General features: G+C 36.9%; 1 protein-coding gene across 15 annotated transcripts in view; it reads right to left on the reverse strand.

Annotated features, from left to right (window-relative positions):
- PHC3 (polyhomeotic homolog 3) overlaps positions 1-18,918 on the reverse strand; it is a 74,092-nt gene extending 55,174 nt beyond the window's left edge. For 8 of the 15 annotated variants that reach the window (XR_002137677.2, XR_002137678.2, XM_074327779.1 and 5 more), the window contains exons 1-4: positions 18,813-18,918; positions 16,180-16,345; positions 12,305-12,460; positions 11,130-11,207 (exon numbers count right to left, since the gene is read on the reverse strand). Coding sequence is in view for 13 of the 15 variants with exons in the window: in XM_074327779.1 (XP_074183880.1) it covers positions 11,130-11,207; positions 12,305-12,460; positions 16,180-16,345; positions 18,813-18,826 (414 nt within the window). In the remaining 2 variants the exon portion in view is untranslated. Of the gene's footprint in view, positions 1-11,129; positions 11,208-12,304; positions 12,461-16,179; positions 16,346-17,921; positions 18,021-18,142; positions 18,162-18,812 lie in introns of those variants that run through there. The other 7 variants (XM_074327789.1, XM_074327774.1, XM_019735388.2 and 4 more) reach the window with 5 other exon arrangements.
- Between the last annotated feature and the right edge of the window lie 2,042 nt (positions 18,919-20,960).

The raw sequence follows: 20,960 nt of genomic DNA on the forward strand, positions 1-20,960 counted from the left end.
CCCCTTATCCGTGGTTTTGCTTTCCGTGGTCAACACAGCCCAAAAATATTAAATAGAAAATTCCAGAAATAAACAATTCATAAGTTTTAAATTGCATGTCATTCTGAGTAGCATACAGAAATCTCACCATCCGACTCCGTCCTGCCTAGGACGTGAATCATCCTTTTGTCCGGTGTATCCATCCTCTATGTGCTACCTGCCCGTTAGTCACTGAGCAGCCATCTCAGTTATCATGACCTGGGGCTTATGTGAAAGTAACCCTTATTTTACCTAATAATGGTCCCAAAGCCATTCACATAACTTTTATTACAGTATATTGTTATAATTGTTCTATTTTATTATTAATTATTGTTGGTAATCTTTTACTGTACCTAATTTGTAAATTAAACACTATCATAGAGATGTATGAATAGGAAAAAACAATATATATAACATTCTGTACTATTTGCAGGTTCAGACATCCAATGGGTGTCTTGGAACGGATCCCTGTGGATAAGGGGGGGACTACTGTACTCATTAAACTGTCTGTAATTAGATTCCACACACACACACACACACACACACACACACACACACACCCTGGAAGAACAGTCACCAAAATGTTAAAGATGAATAATGCCTCCTGGGGTGAAATCTGGAACAACCTATACTTTCTTTTTCAAAGTTTTTGTCTGTAGGAATTAACTTTAGAATAAAGGGGAAATGCTATCTTCCTTTCTAATGTTTATTTTGCTATATTGTTTTGTTTTTATCCCTTTAGAGCAGCATATGAATTTTTATGTAATTCAAATACCTAGACATATAAAACTATATAGAAATTTCAAGTAATAGTATCTACCCATGAAGGATTTCCTTCTTAAGAAACTACATTTTTAATAATGAAATTAAATGAAATGCCTACCCTATTATAGAAACTATTAATTCTACTTTCTGCAATAAAAGCTATAAAAAAACACAGCAAAACAATCTCACAATTTTCCAATTGCTTTCAGAAAAGCTGCAATGCTAAAACAATGAAAATATTAGAAATAGCTTAGATGTCCAGCAACGGGGGTACTTATCTAGGATAAAGCACATCCATACTACGCAATACTACACAGTCGCTTAAGTGAGCCTGAGCTCTGTGTACTAACCTAGAAAGATCTCAATACCACTGTTAAGTGTAAAAAACAAAATGCAGAACACCTCCCTGTGTTTACCACGTGCAGAAAAAACCGTGCGTTAAACATACATACGTATGCCCATGGTGCATATGTAAAGATCTGGAGGGATATCCAGCGAACTGAGGAGACAGAAGGACTATAGGGGAAAGGAGGCTGAAGGGGACTTAACATTTTTTTACTTTTTACTTGGAATATTTTACAAGAATGCAGTAAAGCTACTCATGACCATACAAAAATTCAGTTTTATTTTAGACTAGTATTAAATTTTGCAATAGTTTTCTAAGCTCAATCATTTGAAATTATATATTTTTAAACATCCTTGAAAACAATGAGTTTTAAAACTTAAAGCACTCCCTAAAGTAGTAGAGAATGAGTACCTTAGCAATAGGACACAGAATGACTGGTTAATCTCAAATAAAATCATGATGAATTCATTTGATATGTGGTTGATCTGACTTAGACATTTTTAGAGAAAACTGAACATTTTTGAGGTTAGTGATCTAAAAATAATCTCACTGACACAATAAGTGTACTTTTCTTAATAAATTAAAAAAAAATAGTAAGTTGAAGAGATCACAACACATCAGTCCTAAGTACTTTAGCATGTATTAACCCAAGAAGGAGATTGTCCTATACAACCACAGTAACGTATCACACCTAAGAAATGTAATATTAAATAATAACTAGTATATGCTCCATATTTGGATTCCCTCAGGTAATTGCCAAAATACCTTTTATACCCTTTTCTCCCATCTAGAATTTAATTAAGGATCACACAATGCCGGTGGGATGTCCTGTGTATCTTCCTTTAATACACAAAGGTCTCCTCTCTCTCTCCCAGGAAAACAGTGCATATATAGTGGATAGAGAGGGAGATATAGCACATTATGGGAAACTTAACAATTGGCATAAATAGCTACATGAAGGGCATACAAGGGTCACTGGTTAGTCTTTCCATTTTTCTGTAGGTTTAAATGTTTTTTAAAAATTTTGGGGCTAAAAGAACAGCATCAAACTACAAAAACACACACCCATAAAGCAAAAAGAAAGAGAGAGGAGGGTGCCATCTGCATCAAGATACTTCATCCCATTTCTAGACCCAAAGAAGATGGCATCGTACTGACAGAAGAAATAGCTGGAAGCTGCAGTCCAGAATATAGGAAGAAACAGACCAAAGCGGATTTAGACCCAAGATTTAGATGCTGGAAGCAATGGGGCTGGAACCTGAAGGATTATCTACAAGTCCACCCAGGAGACAGACTCGCCAGTCGTAACACCATCCCTCTCCCACCTAGAACAGGCACTGAGACTGAGAAAGAAAGGTCTCCTCTAAATAAGTCAAAGAACTGCCAAGGAAAAGCTAGGCTTCTAGAGTGGACACTCGTACCTTGAAGTAAAATCCTCCTTATTCTGAAACTTGCTCATCAGCCTTATGGCCAGCTTCCTACCTGCATACCTTCAATTCTAAACCTGCCAAAAATATATCCTTTCCACTGTCACCACCTCTGCTATTCCCACATGCAAATACAGAAATTCTTATCAGACTTTCCACTAAGGAAAGAGCTGCTGGGGGCAGATCTATTTTCAAAGCAGTGGAAGTAATGCACCTTGATTAATTCTAATAATCACTCACTCTCAAATATAAGCAGAAAACCAAGTTTTTAAAGAGAAAACTGCTTTCTCTTATAAGAGAAAAACCAGCACCATGAAAGAAAAAGACCACGACAGTTCCTAAGGAAAATAAATTATTCAGGAAACAGACGAAAAGTATTTTAAATTTAGATAAGTATCAGAACAGAAATCTAAAATATTTCATCCATAATAGAAAAACAGTATACTATGAAAAAAGAATGAGAAATGATCATAGAAATTGGAAATACAATGGCTGAAATAATTTTTTTTCTAAACATAAAAGGAAAGCATTTTTTAAAAGGAAGGAAATATCCCAAAACAAAGTAAAAAGATAAAGACAGAAAATGAGTAAAAACCCAAAAGAAATAAAGGACCAATCCAGAAAGACCGACATCCAACTAAGGAGCTCTAGAAAGAGAGAACAGAGAAAAGAGCAAGAAATAAAAAAATTTTAAAACCATTTTAGTTTCATACACATGAACACTGAACACCTGGTTTTCACACTAAGGGGGTCCAATAAGTTTCCTGCACAATGACATCTGCACACAACCTCATGAAACTCCAAAAAACTAAAGAAAGGCAAACCTAAAATACTAAAGAGAGAAAGAACCAATTACCCCCAGAGGAATGATAATGAGACTCAACATCAGCCTCGTCTTCAGCAATACTAAAATTTTGAAAACAATGGTGCTTGCTTTCAAATTTCCGAAGAAAAATTATTTTCAATGCAGAATTTATGTAAAAATAATTATTTTAAAAGGTAAGGGGAGGGAATTTTCAGGTCTATAAAGAGTCCAAGTTTATCTTCCATGTACCCTTCACAAGTAGTTATTAGAAGATACTCCAGTAAAACAAAACTCTTATTACAGTGCCCTTTGACTGTTTATATTTCCGTATCCTGTAATTCACTGTACCCTAAAACCTTTGCTTACTTTGAATTCTCGGCACCAAACAGCATGCCTGGAACCACGCTGGCATTCAGGAAGGCAGTGGTTGCACAGATTATCCCCACGAGCACGGGGCACTAACACAGTCCCTCCCAGGAATGAATTCCTGAAAGTAAGTGCTGTTGTTTCAGGATCATGAGCTCATGATAAGTCCTCTTCTCTGCAAACTCTACATATTTTTTGAAGCTCTGGTTAAATCCCATACACGAAGTCTTCCCTAACTACTCCAACCCCAAAGACCTCTTTTCTGTTAACTCCCATGGCATTTATCACTTAATTATACACTGTTATGTTATTGACTGAGATGCCTAGGCATAATTCTTCAAATGCGCATCACTGTCCCTGGAGGAAGGGACTGTCACACATCTGCATGCCCGGTACCTGCTAACTGGCTGCCTGTCCATAACTGGCAACAAATGAATCTCGTCACTGAGGTCAGGGTATAGATTCTCTTCTATAACGCAATTTCAGGCAATCAGAATATATCCTAAAATAATCCTTTGAATTGCAGATAATCGATTTGCAGTAATCAAGAATTAGAATTAATATTATGCATTACATATTCCAGTTGATGATTATAACACCTTTAACTTCATTTTCAACAAATATTTATTACACTCTTACTATGGGACAGGTGCTTTTTTATAATACATATAAACTATTTAAGAAACCCAGACAGAATCTTAGGTTAACATCTAAACTACTGGTTCTCAAACTTTTTTTTTTTTAAATAGAAACCATTCTTCAAATGCAGTCTTATTCTGAACTCCCAGATTCAAACACATCATAGAACTGTTTTGCCTATAGCTTAGGGTAAGGTCCAGAGCCCCCGGTATCTTAGTCTGCTCAGGCTGCCATCACAAAGTACCACAGACTGTGTAGCTTAAACAACAGGAATTGATTTCTCACAGTTCTAGAGGCTAGGACGTCCAAGATCAAGTCCCGGCCATTCAGGTTCTGGTTGGAGATCTTGCTGGCTTATAGATGGCTGCCTTCTCACTGGGTCCTCCCGTGGGGGGAGAGAAATAGAGGGGGAGGGAGGTAAGGAACTCCGACGTCTCTTCCTCTTTTATGAGGACACCAGGTCTACTGGATCAGTGCTCCACCTCTGTGACATCATTTAGTCACCTCCTTAAAGGCCCTGTTTCCAATACAGTCACGTAGGATTTTAGGACTTTCAACACATGAATTTGTTGAAATGCAATTAAGGGCATAGCACCATCTCTTTCTTGCACTTTCTCCATGATCTAGATCAGAGGACAGCTGGATGAAAGGCCTAAAAATCACCTGAACACCTCAGTTTTACATAAGGACATTAAATGACGTGCCCTAATACATGTCACCAGTCAGTCATAGAATTAAGACTAAAATCCAGGTCCCTTGTTTCCATCTACCAAACTTTCGCTCATGATTTCTACAATTATTAGTGAAGTCACCATGTACTCGGGACTTGAATTTTCCATGAGATATACAAGGCATCACTAATCACCTGACGTCCCACGTGAACTCCAAACTCATATATCCAATGTCTACTCACCATCTACACATGAGTGTCTAATATACATCACAAACTTAAAATGTCCAAAACCAAACTCCTCATTTCCTTCTCCAACACCTGCTTTGGCAGATCCTTCCAGATGCTCAAGCCAAATACTAGTTATCCTTGACACTTTGCCTTTCTGCACAATTCTATTCAATTCATCAACATATCCTGTTAGCTCTACTTTCAAATCATATCCAAATTCCTATAATAAAATATTGGAGAAAAAAATATTCAGAATCTGGCTTCCCACTTCGCATCACACCTGCCACCATCATTGTCAATCAACCAATATCTCTCTCTTGGATTATTACAAGAACCACTGACCTGGTCTTCCTGCTTCTATCTTTGCCCCTTAGATACCTGTGTGAGATCATGTTACTCCCCTAGCGAAAAAACTCTCCAAGAGCTTCCCAACTCATGCAGAGTAAAATCCACAGGTTTTATAATCTCTTCATGACTAGATTATAATTACATCTAATGTCATCTCTAAATTATACTCCCGCTCATTCCACTCCAGCCACACTGCCCTCTTTTCTTTTCCTTGAGCATGTTTGCCTCCTTCACCCTCCTTCAAATGCCATCTTTATTAGCAATGCTTTCTCTGACCACCCTTATTAAAAATAGCAAATTCCCTCATCCCATTCCCCTCCTTTGCTTGACTTTTCTCTATAGCACTTACCATCATATGACATTTTATATACTAGCTGACTATCTATCCCTAGCTCCATAAGGACAGAGATTTTGTCTGTTGTGTTGCTGGATTCCCAGCACTTAGAAGGCTGTCTGGCATGTATTAAATGCTCAGTATATATTTGTTGAATGAATACTCATATACGAATGAAGTCATAAAACTAACTGGGCCTCAAAAGCTCACTTTGTCTAGCACCATAGCGAGAAAGCTATCAAAAATAAGGTTTTCCCCTTTTTTACAAAATAGTACCGTGAATTATAGTCAAAACATTTGGGAATAATGTAGATTCCAGGGCCAAAAAAGAAAGAGAGAGAAAGGGAATGAGATACAAATAGCCCTTGAGTCATTCAGAGATTTACGATTGCAATTTCCAAACACATAATCTTTTGCAGCTGAAAATGCCCAAAGACTTAGAAGAGGATGATGGCACTTCACTTACATTAATACAAATAAAATTAACCATAGGCCTATCTAGTTACATTTATGTATAGAAATGCACAGTAGTAAGATAAGAAAGCTTCACAAAAAAATTTGTCAGGCCAAAGGGGACTATTTACTCTATACATTTGTATTGTCTGTCTCTTAGACAACAAAAGTATATTTTTTATTTAGGCAATACAAAAATTGACAAAATAAAGCTCTTTAATCTACTTCCTCAGAGATAACCACTGATGAACAGTTTGTTGTGTATTACAGATTTTCTTCCTGCGTAATCAGACAGATACATAAATATAATTTTAAAAAATTAAGTTAAATGACAGGAATTCTGTTTCTAGGAAGATGAAAGACATATGTTTCCCTATTCCTCCCCCTAAGTACAACTAAAAACCCTGTATGTTACATATAAAATAAACGTAAGACGATCCCAAAAGGTGGAGAAAAGCAGACTGGCTAGGGACCTCAGGACGCAGTGAACAATGTAGTTGTGAGCTCCTTGGGTTTTCATTTGTCTCATATAATCCACAGTTGGAGTTAAAGAAGTCAGTAACCAACCCAGAAACACCAATGGGTGCAGACTAAAAGAAGCCCCAATGAAAGATTGCTCTTTCTAGAATATAGGACCAGGAAATGGATGACCTAGCAACATAGAAAACTTTTAGACAAAAATTGCTGTACTTCAGCCAAACACCACAGAAAACATTGTGGCCATGCCCACATCCATACCCACACCAGCAAAGACCTAGACTGCCACCCTCGCCAGGCTGTAATGAGGCACCCCATGCCCCCCAGTCCCTCCAAAGGGTTAGTGTCAGAGAAGGCCAGGTAGATAGCCAGGACTTTCATCCCAGCCAGGCAGTAACACCGCCGCCAACTCGCCCCATCCCTGCAGTATGAGTGAGGACCATGTGGGGAGCAGTAGCAGGCAGTCGGACCTCCCAGCCAGGAAGGCATCCATGGAGGCCTACTGAGGAGCCAGAACTCTCACCCCTACTCAGCAATTACGGGGATCACCTCCTTGGGTGTCCATGGAGACCAAACGGGGAACCTGGACATCTACTCCCATATGGCAGTAAAGAGGTAACACATGCTCCATTTCAGAAGCCAACCAAAACATAAAGTTTAAATAAGATCCACAGTCTCATAACATAATACTAAAAACATCCAGGTTTCAATCAAAAATCACTCGTCATACCAAGAACCAGAAAGACCTCAAGCTAAATGAAAAGCATTCATCATAAAAACGCTTTGAACAAGCTGTTACGAGCCCACTTAAAACAAATGAAAAAAATATACTCTCAGCAAAGCAATAGAAGATATAAAGAAGAACCAAATGGGAAGTTTAGAACTAAAAGAAAAATAGAATAACCTAAATAAGTTAAATGAGATCATACTATATACATTCTTGCTTTTTTCAACGTAATGCCTAATGAAAATCCAAGTCTCCCTATAAACACACATAGAGCATTTTTAGTAGCTATCATAATGTTCTACTGTATGAATGAACTATCATTTATTTAATTAATCCTCAAATAATGGACAGTTATATTGTTTATAATTTTTCACTATTATAAACACTGCATAACTGCACAATTATTTGTCATTTTTACATAATTAACTGTAATTTTTAGTAAATGACATCACTAAAAATGAGAGTGCTATATGAAAGGGCATGCACAGTTTAAGTTTTCATATACATTGCCAAATAACTCTCCAGAAAAACTGTACCAGTTACATTCCCTCTGATAGTATGAGTCTACCTATTAGGTTGGTGCAAAAGTAATAGCAGTTTTTGCAATTATTTTTAACCTTTTAAACCGCAATTCCTTTTGCACCAACCTCATACTTCCTCACATCCTTGCCAACAATGGGTATTGTCTCAATGCTTTTGCTTTGTAATTTGATAAGTGAAAATAGTACATCGTTGTTTTTACATACATTTCTTTATCATTAGTAAGATAAATACATTTTCATGTGTTTAAAAGCCAAAAATAGTCTTTCTTTTGAAAATCACCAATGCAGGTCTTTTGTGAATTCTGTTTATCTTACTAATATAAAAGAGCCCAAACATAAGCTGGTTGGCAAATATGGTTTAAATATATTTTCAACCATTTTGTTGTTTTTTAACTTTGTTGATAACTTTTTTTTGCAGAAGTTTTTAATGGGTTTATATTTTATTTTAGCAAATCAAATTTAACTAAATCTTAGTGCCATTCAGTTGAAGTACAAAGACATCTAAAGGCTCAGTCCCACCTAGTTTTACAGCCAATTAATCATAAAATCACCTCTCACTACTGTTAAGAATCCAGAATTAGTTTTCGTTCTATTGAGGGGAAAGAGGATGCTGGCACCCGCTAATTACCTATACATTCAATTAACAATTGTTTTCTCTACATACAGTTTCCCAGGTATGATTGGACCTTTGACTCCATTTTTTAAAATAATTTTCCATTTCCCCATTGGGATCTCACTCCTACTTTCAACCTCAAACTTATATGGCTAGTGACTTGACAACCTACCTTGTAGCCCTTTCTTCTACTGAAAACCATTTCCCATGGCTTTCACTATTATCTGGAAACTTACCTCAAAATAACCAAAACTCTGAAAAACGACCAGACTGCCACCTGATAGATCATCATTATCACTATCTAGAGATTTCTGCTACCACGCTCTGCCTCTTTTTCAGAGGTTGACCTAAATTTACTAAGCTACCTTGGGTATCATAATTTGAACTGCTTAGTTAACTCTGTTGAGCTTACTGCTCAGCTGAGATAGAAAATAACACAAATTAGATATATTACTCCTTTTTTTTCTTGGGTATCTGTTCTTCCTACTTACTTCTTTTCCCCCCACCAGCCATTCACAGGTTCTGGCATACTTCATTACACAAAGGTGAGTGGTTATGACAAGTAGCACTAACAATGTCTGAAAAATAAGTACAATCACTAGAACTGTAATTTCTGTGAAAGTCACATGCATGAAATCATAATGAGAGAATAAAAGTTTAAAAGAATACCTTTTAAAAATGTGAAGGGAAAAAAATTTAAAATACTTATCTCTGTTCGTTAGTGTTATTCCAGAATTTCACAGAATAAAGAATTCGTCTATAATTTTTTAACCAGCCCACAAAATGTTTACTAGTCCTTTCCTGAACTACCAATATATTAATTAAAGATATATCTGACATCAATAACCACAGCTATAGTATAATGCTTAGGGTCAGATTACATTACTTAGATTTTTCATTTTCTTCACTTTAACATTTTCAGTCTAACAAGTGAAAAGTTAATTTCTTTTTCAAAAGTTGTTTTTATTCATGTTCTAGGATACTTCCATGCTAAAAAAGAATTTTTTAATTAAAAATATCAGATCAATACCTAGAAAAATAACTATATGTTCCCCATACATGTACTTAGTCAGCAAAGACCATATCCTTAGCTGAAGTAAATAGAGCACAAGTTCACCTTCAATTTCCTGGCAATCTACAAACTATACTGGACTCAATTTTACAAAATATTAAATTATTACCATCTTGGATCAGGAAACAATACTTATAAAGGACATTATAAAGTTAACTCAGTGGTTCTCAACCAGGGGCAATTTTGCCCCCAGAAACACTTGGCACTGCCTAGAGACATTTTTGGTTGACGCAATAGGGGAAGAAGGAGGTCCATTGTCTAGTGGTATCTAAGTGGATAGAAGCTAGGGATGCTGCTAAACATTCTACAATGTACAAGCGAGCCCCCACAAACAAAGAATTATCTAGTCCAAAATATCTATAGTGATGAGGTTGGGAAGTCTAGAACATGTGATGAAATTTTAATATGGACTGCATTGTATCAATAATAAATTTCCTGAATTTGATCATTTTCATGTGGCTTCATAAAAAAGATGACTTTGTTCCTAAGAAATACATATCAAAGAATTTAGGAGTAAAGGAACATGTCTCAACTTACCTGCAAATGGTTCAGAAAAATATGTAAATATGCAGAGAGGGGAAAAAAAGAATGATAAAGCAAGGAGCCAAATGCTAATAACTGGTGAATCTGAGTAAAAGGTATAAAGAAAACTTTTTTCATTCTTGCAATTTGAAATTATATCAAAATAAAAAGTTAAACAAGTATTACCATGCCTGCAAATTTCTTTTAACCAGGAACTCGGCACAATTTCCCAGTATACTATATGTGCAATATAGCAAATCAGCTTTCTTTTACTCCTTTCTCAAAATAAATTACACTATCTTGAGTGGATACTTGAAAATTTGACCCAGATAACTCAAGTAAGCGTAAGCCGAAAAGTTAATTTATAAAATGCCAATTTCACAGAAAAAGCTAGAAACATTTAGATGTCCACCAAGGATATGACATTCTTTAGTATATTACAGTAAATGCATGGCCTAGTACCCCTGCATTGTATATTTCAGGTTTTCAATACACACTGGAAACTGCAATCTCTTAGAACCATAAAAGATCTGAACACAATCAATGGGAAAGCATGTATAAGAAATAATACAAAAATATTTTTAATACTCAGATTTTCAGAAGTTTAACATTGGTTCTGAGCTCTTGAACCGTATCATTCCTATGTCTAGGTACTTGTTACTTAAATAGCATTTCAACAAATATACAATAACAGCTTTGTAAATACTAACAGTTTACTTTTGGAAAGCGATAATTAAATTTTTTAAATACAGGAAAAAAAATCAGGGCACTTACAGATGTCTGGGACATACTTGACTGTTGTGTGACACTTCCTGTGGGGGACGTAGATGGTCTTCCACTGGATAAACTTGCCTAAAATAATAAAATCTTTATGTATATAAAAACCCTGAAGTTAAAAACTTTCCGGTATTATGATGCCACAAAACCACTATACAAGCCAAAAACTCTATTTATGAACAAATCCATTCCACAGTCAACATGGACCAAGCTTTGACCAAATAGATTAAGAAAAAAAGAAGCAACTGAATGTTGAAAACAGAGGACCCAAAGGCTAGTCTTAACTTAATAACTTCATTCATTGTCAGTTTTACTCTACAGGTCTGTCTTTGAAGTGGAGTCACCACTCCAACGTTATAAAAAGGAATTGAAGCTACATCAAGTGCCAGTGGGTTTCAGTTTCCTAACTCATATGAACACGATGTTATTTAAAATTACACTACCAAAAAGAAGCAACAGCTGGGGATGTGTTTGTAACAGAAATAAACCTTTTTCAGGTTCACTCAACTGAGATCTTCCTCTAATAAAATTTATGATGAAATCTCACTTATAGTTTTACTTAAATAAACAGAATAATGAAAATCTTTTTTAAAACATAAGCATTTAATCATAAAATCATCTTATTATCAGTAGGTACAGTATGATTAGATTTTAGAAACATGCGTATGCGTATTTATATAGAGAATTTCTAGAGGGCTATATAGCAAACTGTTACAGAAGCCACCTCTGAAAAGTGGAAAACAGCAGTGGATGATGAAAGGAACACCTCTACTTCACCTTTTATAAATAATTTTATACTATTTGATTTTTTTAATAAGTGTAAATTATTTGCATACAAAAAGACCTTTTTTGTTAAAATATAAATATAATTCATGTAACCCTAAGTATTCACTGTTGTACCTAGAATTTTATACACAAAATCATGATACCAGCATAGCATTTCTGCCATGTAGATAAAAAGCAGTGGAAAAAAGCTAGCAACAAAGTAACATATAAAACATATTCATTTTTTAAAATTAACTTCCATGTGGCAGACTACTATATTTCCTCAAGTAAAAATAATCACAAAACATCTCAGAACTCTGAAATAATACCCAATGTATTTATTTTCAGTAATTATCCACAGATAATGTCAAATTGGCCTCCTAATTCTTCCTTCACTTCAGCCTTACCTGAACAGCAGCGAGGCTCTGCAGCTGGGAGCTGCTGAGGTGCTGCTGCTGCAGAGCGGCAGTGTGCAGCATCAAGTGCTGCTGTTGAGCTGCGTACATTTGCTGAAGGTACTGAGCCGCTGAGCTGGGGGGGCGATGCAATGCCTGTTGAATTACCTGTGATAAGTCAATTGAACCAATGTCAAAACCATAACCTCAGCCTTAATCTTCACCATGAAAAAAGTGGCAGTTTAAAATTTCACTACTTTAATATTCAGCATCATCCAGCTTATTAACATAGTTCTCTCCTAGTTACGTATCACTAGGATTCACTAATCTGTACAAATTAAAATTACCCAGTATGGGCAAAAGAAAAGACTGCCACCAAGCATTTGAAAAGATCTTCTATCTCATTAGTAATCAAAACTTACAAATTAAAACACGATACTATTTTCCAACTTTCAGATGGATAAAGATTTAAAAGAATACTACTACTAACTGAGGAAACAGATACTCTCATAAATGTTAGTAAGAATGTAAATTGGTATAACCATTTTGGGTAAAAGTCGGATAAAAAAGAATTCGGTGTAGAGAGGAATCTGTGTAACCCTATGGCCATCACAAATAGTAACACAGATCAGTGCTGTCCAACACAGTAGCCACAAGCCACATGCACCTCCTGCGCACTTACAATGTGGCTAGTGCAATGAAAGAATTGAGTTTTTAATTTTACTTTAATTTAAATATAAAGTCATATGCCGCTAGTAGTTCCTATATTGAACAGCACAGATATATCTATATTTATTAACAAAAAAATTCCCAAATATATCATACAGTGAAAAAAAGCAGGTTACTAAATAGTATACAGAGTAAAGATACCATTTTTATGCTAAAAAATCTGAAAGAATATTCAGGAAAACATCAAAAGACTACCGATGGGTAGCTAGATTAGAGGTGATTTTTGTCTTCTCATTTGTATTTCAAATGTCTGAAAAAACATAGAATGAGTAGGTATTATATTAATAATCACAAAAATTACAGAGATTTCATTTTTAGAAAACTACTAATTATTTTTTCAAATGTTTTAAAATGTTTTTTAAATGTCAGATTCCTTGTTTCAATTGTTTCTATTCACTGTTAATTACTGTGAATAGTTATTAGTTTATTAGTAAAATATAAAATCTCAACCTGAAACTTCATAAATAGATAAATGTAGAAAAGTCCAGTATTCTAACAGAAAAATCCTTTTTCTGTTCAAACCATGCCAGTCCTCTGCAACCACATCCCAAAGTCACCTCATGCCCACAGTGACTCTGAAACAGCACAGAACCCTAATAGCAGCATCAAACCAGTTTGCAAAGAACTAAGGGAGTAATGGAGTCATCTCCTACAGCTTGAGGATCTAAGACAGGACACCTTGAACTACAAAGCCATGAATCTCTTTATCCAAATTCCAAGAAAGCATATTTCCTTGTGTTGTTTGCTTTTATAATATGTATTCATATTTCATCTGTCCGACTATAGATTGCTAGACCTGCTACAAACCCTTGTCACAAAATCAATGTGGGCTTCTAACCCCTAATTGCAGGGGATTACAGATCAGCATTAAGTAATTTAGAATTATAACAATATGTCTTTTTGGTCAGGTAAATCTGTATGTTCTTTTTTTGCATATTTTTAATGTATATTTTAATATGTTTTTGTATTTTTTAAATATATGTTCTTCTAATTCCATAACAAAATTCTAAAATCAAACCACAATAACAAATGCATAATCTATTTGATGGATATTTTTGTCAGAGTATAGAAATTTTTTCTATTGTCAGCATAGTCTTTCATTACCATTCAATGCTATACTGATGGGAGAGAGACTTCTTAAATACAAGTTAAAGATACAGCACACTGTTTTCATTTTGTTCCTCTAAACCAGGGGTGTCCAAACTTTTTTCAACGTTTTTTTACCAAGGGCCACATACGGTAAAATACACAAATAGCCGGGCCACTCACTCGAGGTGAAATACGTATTGCCTCACCTGGTTTATTTAACTAAACATATTTTTGGAATTTGCTGCAGGCCAATAAAAAATGGAATGCGGGCCGCAGCTGGCCCGCAGGCCGCAGTTTGGACACCCCTGCTTTAAAGGAACAAGGAAGGTACATAGAATTCACAGGACTGAAAAAGAAAGTTGGAAGGTATTAAGAATCTACTTAGGTAGTTAAATAAATACTTGACTACATTTTAGGGGAAGCAATTCTGTGATCTCATAAAAACTAATGTTAGTGGTATTTGTGAGATATATCTGTATCTATACATCTCCAGTAACACTTTTTAAAAAAATTTTATTAAAGTATAGCTGACATACAATATTATAGTAGTTTCAGGTGTACAACATCGTGATTCAACATCTATATACCTTGCAAGTGGTCACCCTGACAAGTCTAGTAACCTTCTATTACCATACAAAGTTATTATGATATTATTGACTATATTCCCTATGTTGTACATTATATCCCTGAGTAACACTTTGTTTTTTACTAACACATCCAGCTTAGATAAAAACTAAAGAACTAAATGGCATATTAAAATACATCATCTGTATGCTAAAAGATCTAGACACTCTTCCCTATATCCCTTGCCTCAAAAAGCTGAAGAACATTTAAAACACTTTCAGCATTCCCAGTTTGAATTTTTTAACTACCTGGATCTCCAACAATTCTGACTGCACCCATGATAAGTTGATAATCCTAAACCATAGAACAGTTAAATAGCCGTTATACTGAGATATCCACTCTACAAAAATGAATGGGAAAAGCACTACATCACAAACAGTTATTTTCAGGGTAGAATGCAACTGTGCGGATTCTATAGAGAGTAAGCAGGTATAACGGAAAAAATAAGAACTCATAGAGTGGTTAAGGACATAACTCTAAAGTCAGAGAACCTACTAGCTAAGTGAGTTTAGGAAAGTGAGTTAGCCTGCTTAAAATACTGGTTTTCCCATAGGTGAAATGGAGATAATCATAGTATCTACTTCATAGAGGTGTAGTGGGGATTAAAAGAGATGATCCATGTAAGTCATTTATCAAATGCTTGGCACATAGCAATTGTTCAATAAATATTAGCTATCATTATTTATTGGGTATAGTTAATGTTCTAGATGCTTCCATTAATCCTCATAATAACTAATGAAGTAGGTAGTCTCACCCTCATTTTATAGTTTCCTGAGGCTGAAAATTATGCCTCTCACCCAAGCCTACACAGCTACTAATGATAAGAAAATGGAATTCTTACAAAGAACATATCAGACTGCAATGCCCATACCCTTTTTATGCAATACTACCACACTGCCTCAACTTTCATTATTGTAAAGGTTAACTAAGTAAACTTCATTTTCTCAACTAAGTGAAGAGCCAAAGACTTTTCCTAAATATCCCTTTCCCTTCTGCCCCTAAAGGGCTTTAGATTAAAACTATCTGTTTAGGGTTTTGGACCACTTGGGTTTAAAATGAACCTCTTTATGCATCTACAGACCTGAATAGATCTCCCTAAGTCTGTATTTTGGGTTCAAATATAAAGTAACCCAGAAAAACCTAGAGTCATTCTGCTGCTGGGTTCTAGATTGCGTGTGTCCACATTGTAGCAGCAGCTTAGAGACCTTCCAATTATAGTTTTCCTGACATATCACTGTATAAGCTACATGCCGATACATGGAAGCCCCCTCAACAGAATGATTATTAGATAAATTTTTGCATGTTTCACACATTAACAATTCTAACTGTACTCACTTAGAGGACGTCATTGAACTTATTGAAGGATATGAAACAATAGATTAATCTGGCTTAAGCAAAAACTAATGGCATCCTAAGTCTTAGCCCACCCATTATAACTGAAATACCTGTACAGCATGTCGGTCTGAGCCACTGTAGACTGAGATCTGCGGTTGCTGCATTCGAGAGGAGGAAGTGGTGATGGTGGTAGTGGTGGTGCTACTGGTTGTTGTCGAAACAGAGGATGTTCCAGGATTTGGTTCACTATCCATAGTTGTACTGTGATCCTTAAATCTGGCAGATAGCAAAGGGTTTGCATTGGCAAAAGCATTATCCTCTGGGCTTTAAAGAATATTTGAATTCCAAAGAAATAATCAGCAACAGTCTAAATTTCTATGGCCCTCAAAATACAGACAGCATATAACACTTAGAAAAAGTACTTCATAAATATATAGTATATTTAATACTTAATACCAACAAAATTTGAATTCAAATGATTCAGGATATGTAACTCACATAAAGCCTGGCCTAAAGTTTATCTTTTCGGGATTGAAAGAAGATGAGAGTTTTGAAACCAACACAGGTGATGAGAGAATACTAAACTACCTAATAAAAACTCAAGCAACACCAGAGTACTTTAAAATATTTATTAACATTCTTTTGACCATATTAATTACAAATTAAGGTCACTCTTATCTATACATTAAGTAGGATGCCTAAGGACTTGTGCTAATAAGCTTAGTTTTTGGCTACCATATATACTTTGCTTTAAAAATCAGTTCTCTTAGAAAATAATAATAATTTTTTTTAAAAAATCACACTGGCTTTTTCCCTATAAGTCTACTTGGTCCTTAGTACATCTAATAACTCTGAGTAATACTCGTAAGCAGATTACTCTGGGCAAATAGAGAAGCAGCTGACAACAATTTCCCCACTTCTTTACTAAAAATCTTTTTCCAAAGAATTGCCTGAAATTTCAAAAACAGCATAATTATGCCCCTTTCTTCAGGTATGGACAGTAAAATACATTTTTGTACAAGACTTCCCGATGGTTTGATTTTTTTTCCCCTCTACTACTACAAACTCACTTCACTGTTATGGTACAAAATTCCACTAAATACAGAATCTGTATCTGAATAAATTCAAACAATATTTTATTTTAAGTCAATTTTCAGGGCCTCCATATTGTTAAAAAGCTAGAACTACAAGTAACTGTAGGGTTAGAAATGCACCACAATGGTGAAAAGCACACTTGAGAATTTACTGGTTTTATCTGCCTTTCTTATCAGTCTTTTCTTCTGGGAAACAAAATCTAACCCACCTCACATTAGCAGCATTGACAAAAGGTAACAAGAACACTTTCTACTTCACCAAAAGACAAAGGAATTTGGTACTAATTGCACATGCATACACTATTCCCATATGGTGTCCTTTTATGTACAAGTTTTCTTTGTTCTTTGTATCATTTATGTAAATATTTATATGCTCTTCAAGGAATCAAATGTTTAAAAAAAAAATCTCAACTTAATAAATAGAAAAGTGAAAGGAAAAAAGTGTGGGAGGGGACTAACTCTTCCCTTACTTTTTATTAGTAAATGACTCATTCACCTTTATGCTTCTCTGTAGGTTTTTTTAAAATAATGTTTCAAGCTGCCTTCCAATCATCAAATCACAGCATCACACGTTAACTGTTCATCCTACAGACTTAGTGGTCGATAAGGTAAACTTTTCCCAAATTACTGGCTGTCATAACACGTCTGAACTGCGTACCAATGATATGCACAAAGCCAGCTTACATTCTTTTAGAGTGCTATTCTGCTCAGCCACATCCTCAAACCCAAACTCAATGGTAAGCAGTTTAGTAACTAACCAAATAGGATCACAGAGAATCCGAATTGTAGGCACAAGTCTAAACATCGGTGAGTGGAACCGGCCAGACCATTGAAATGCATTTGGATACCTGGCACAAAAGAACAATTTCTGTAACTCCGCTGTCTATGCAGAGTAATGCCTGCAAAACACAGCCGGCAGTCCTGGTACATCAGAGGCCTACCCAGGAAACGCTAAGTTTGCGTCGCTAACTAAGCATACCATCACACGGCCACACAAGAATGTGGCCCCTCTAGGGAGGCATCAACTGCAGCCAGAGACCCAAGGGAAAGAAGATCTTTCCTTCCAGAGTGTTTTCAGGCTGACCAGACCCGCAGGAGCCCCCGCCGCCCTAAGGCCGGCGTTGGGACACCACCTCCACGCCTCCCGGGGGAGGGCGGTAAACAACCCCACGTCTCGGGTTCTCCCACGGAGGGGTGGGGTGGCGCCGGGATCAGGAAGAGAGGAGCGTGAAGGAGGCCTGGCAGTACCCGCCCAGCCCTACCCAGCCTCGGCGGCCCCCGGCGCCGGCAGCCGTGACAAGGCTGCCCGCGGGGCCCACTTGCAGGAATGACAGCGCCTGAGAGGCCTGCAGTAGCTCATCCCCCGGAAGACCCCAGCGGCCAGGGTCCCAAGGGTGACCCTGCGCGCAGGGCTCCGCTGATCCGGGACCAGACGGTTGAAGGGGCGCTCCTGCCTGGAGGTTAACTGGACCCTTGCAGTTCGCCTCCGCCCCCGACACGGGCCAAGCGGGCTCCTCCACACTAAGGAAGCTCTGGGGTCTCCCTTTCCCCGCACTGCCCGCGAAAGAGCCCTGAGCTTTCCCCCTGGGGATGTGTCGCTGCCCCTACTCGCCCCCCGTTACGACATCAGTCACCAGCAAGTCACTCACTCCGCTTCCGCCATCTTCTCTCCTCCATCACTAATACGGGCTGCGCATGCGCCCCCCGGCGGCGGGCGGAGGGGCGGGGTCGGCTCAGCCCCTGGGCCCCAGAGGTCACGTGGGGTCATCAGCTTCCAAAACCCCCCTCCAAACTCTGGCTCTGCTCATTCTGGGAAGTGACCAGGTTTCCCCAATTTAAATACCTGTGTCTCACTTCCAACCCTCGCTTTCTCTTGCCTAAGGTCTTCTTGCTCTTGGGGAAGGGTCTGTAATCAAGATATGAAAAGTTCTGCTTAGACTGTTAAATTAAAAATTTGAAAAACATATAAATACTAAAGCCTATTCAAACTGTAAAGAGTGAGATGAAAGAAAATACCAAGAATATTGGATGCTTAGGTCTCAGAGGGAAACGATTATGCTCTGGTGACTGCAAGGCTTGTTGCCTGGGACACATTGGAGTTTGAGGGTAGGAACTAGCAGAACTTCTCTCAGGCTCAGAGATGGTGTTCTGGATGCCAGTGAGGAAAGGGTTAAAGAATCATCCTTATTATCCCGCGAATACCATTCATGTCTTTGACATGAATTTACTAAGTGCTTAGTTAGGATTACAAAACTAGAATACCATAGACTAGGTGGCTTAAACAACAATTATTTCTCCCAGTTCTAGAGGTGCTGTCAGATGTGGTGTCTGGAGAAAGCCCTCTTCCTGGTTTGCAGAGGGCCACCTTATTTGCTAATGATGTTTGCAAACAAGGAACAGCTACCAGTTTACTAATGTTGCTATATATATATACATATATATATACATATATATATATATACATATATATATATATATACACACACACACACACATACGTATATATATACACATGTACATATATATGTATATATGACAACTACTGTGAGGCAGGATGAGACAAACATATAAAGATGAGTATAAAAAGTCTCTTTCTGGGGTGGCCAGTTAGCTTAGATGGTTAGAGTGCAATGCTTGTAATACCAGGGTTGCCGGTTTGAGTCCCGCATGGGCCACTGTGAGCTGCGCCCTCCACAATTACTGTAAATCGAAACAATTACTTGACTTGGAGCCGGTGGGTCCTGGAAAAACACACTTAAAATAAATGAAAGCTAAAAAAAAAAAAAAAAGGCTCTTTCTTCTAAGAAGTCTTAATCTGGAGTGTGGAGTGGGTTTTACAGAGACATCTATACAATCTAATAAGTGTTCTGAAACATCCATTAAGTGCTTTGGAAACCCTAAATTCAAGAAATAATAAACCTTTACTGCCTTTCACAAAAAAAGTGTAGTGATCACAACAATGTCTTCTTCTTGCATTCCTTAAGATGGTGGAGTCACACTAATTTCAAGAATTGAGAAATAAAGCACTGACAGAAATCCATCATAAAGTGTAATATGGTCTAATGAAAAGTATACTTAATCTTAGAAATCTTGTGTTCCAGAGTCTCCCTAGGGAGGGGAATAGAACACCTCCTATGTAAGCTAAATTGTCCCTTCCTTTTCTCATCTCATAACATTGGTTCTTTACCTTATTTTCCTCGCTGAGAACAGTGCCCTTCCTACTCCTCCTAAGAGAACTCACTGAGAAAGTCCCCTTTGAAAGTCCCTGTAGATGCTTAAAAATAAGATATTACTACTTTTTCTTTCTTTTTTGACATGCTCATATGATGTCATTGTCATTCAACTCTCAAGAATCAACTGTCCATTGGTATTGCTGAAATTTTTGTTTAGAAAAACAAAAGTGAAGAAAGCAGTGTTATACCTAAGATGGAAAATGCGTAATTCAAAGAACTGTTTGGAATAAACGGGCCAAAATTGTTCCTTTTCGTCTCTCTTTCCCTTGACTATCTAAGGTCTATTATTTATATTGTCACCTTGTACAGATTGTCTTTACAAGTCAGAATGTGTTAGGTAAAGTCAGACCAGTATTGCTTTCTAGAAACATTTCAGAATTTAAACCCTAACCCTAACCTGACTGATAACCTCATCTCCATAAATCCCTACTCTGACTGGTGGACCACAGGAATGTTTTGGGTCTCCTAGAATTAGTGTCAGTTCAGGGCCAGCGTCCAGTAGTCCCCAAAAGGTCTGATTGTTTCCTTTTCCCCTGTGCACAGTTACCCTGGTAAAAGCTTGAA

The sequence above is a fragment of the Rhinolophus sinicus genome, linkage group LG01, assembly GCF_036562045.2.
Source record: "Rhinolophus sinicus isolate RSC01 linkage group LG01, ASM3656204v1, whole genome shotgun sequence".
NCBI classification, from domain to species: Eukaryota; Metazoa; Chordata; class Mammalia; order Chiroptera; family Rhinolophidae; genus Rhinolophus; species Rhinolophus sinicus.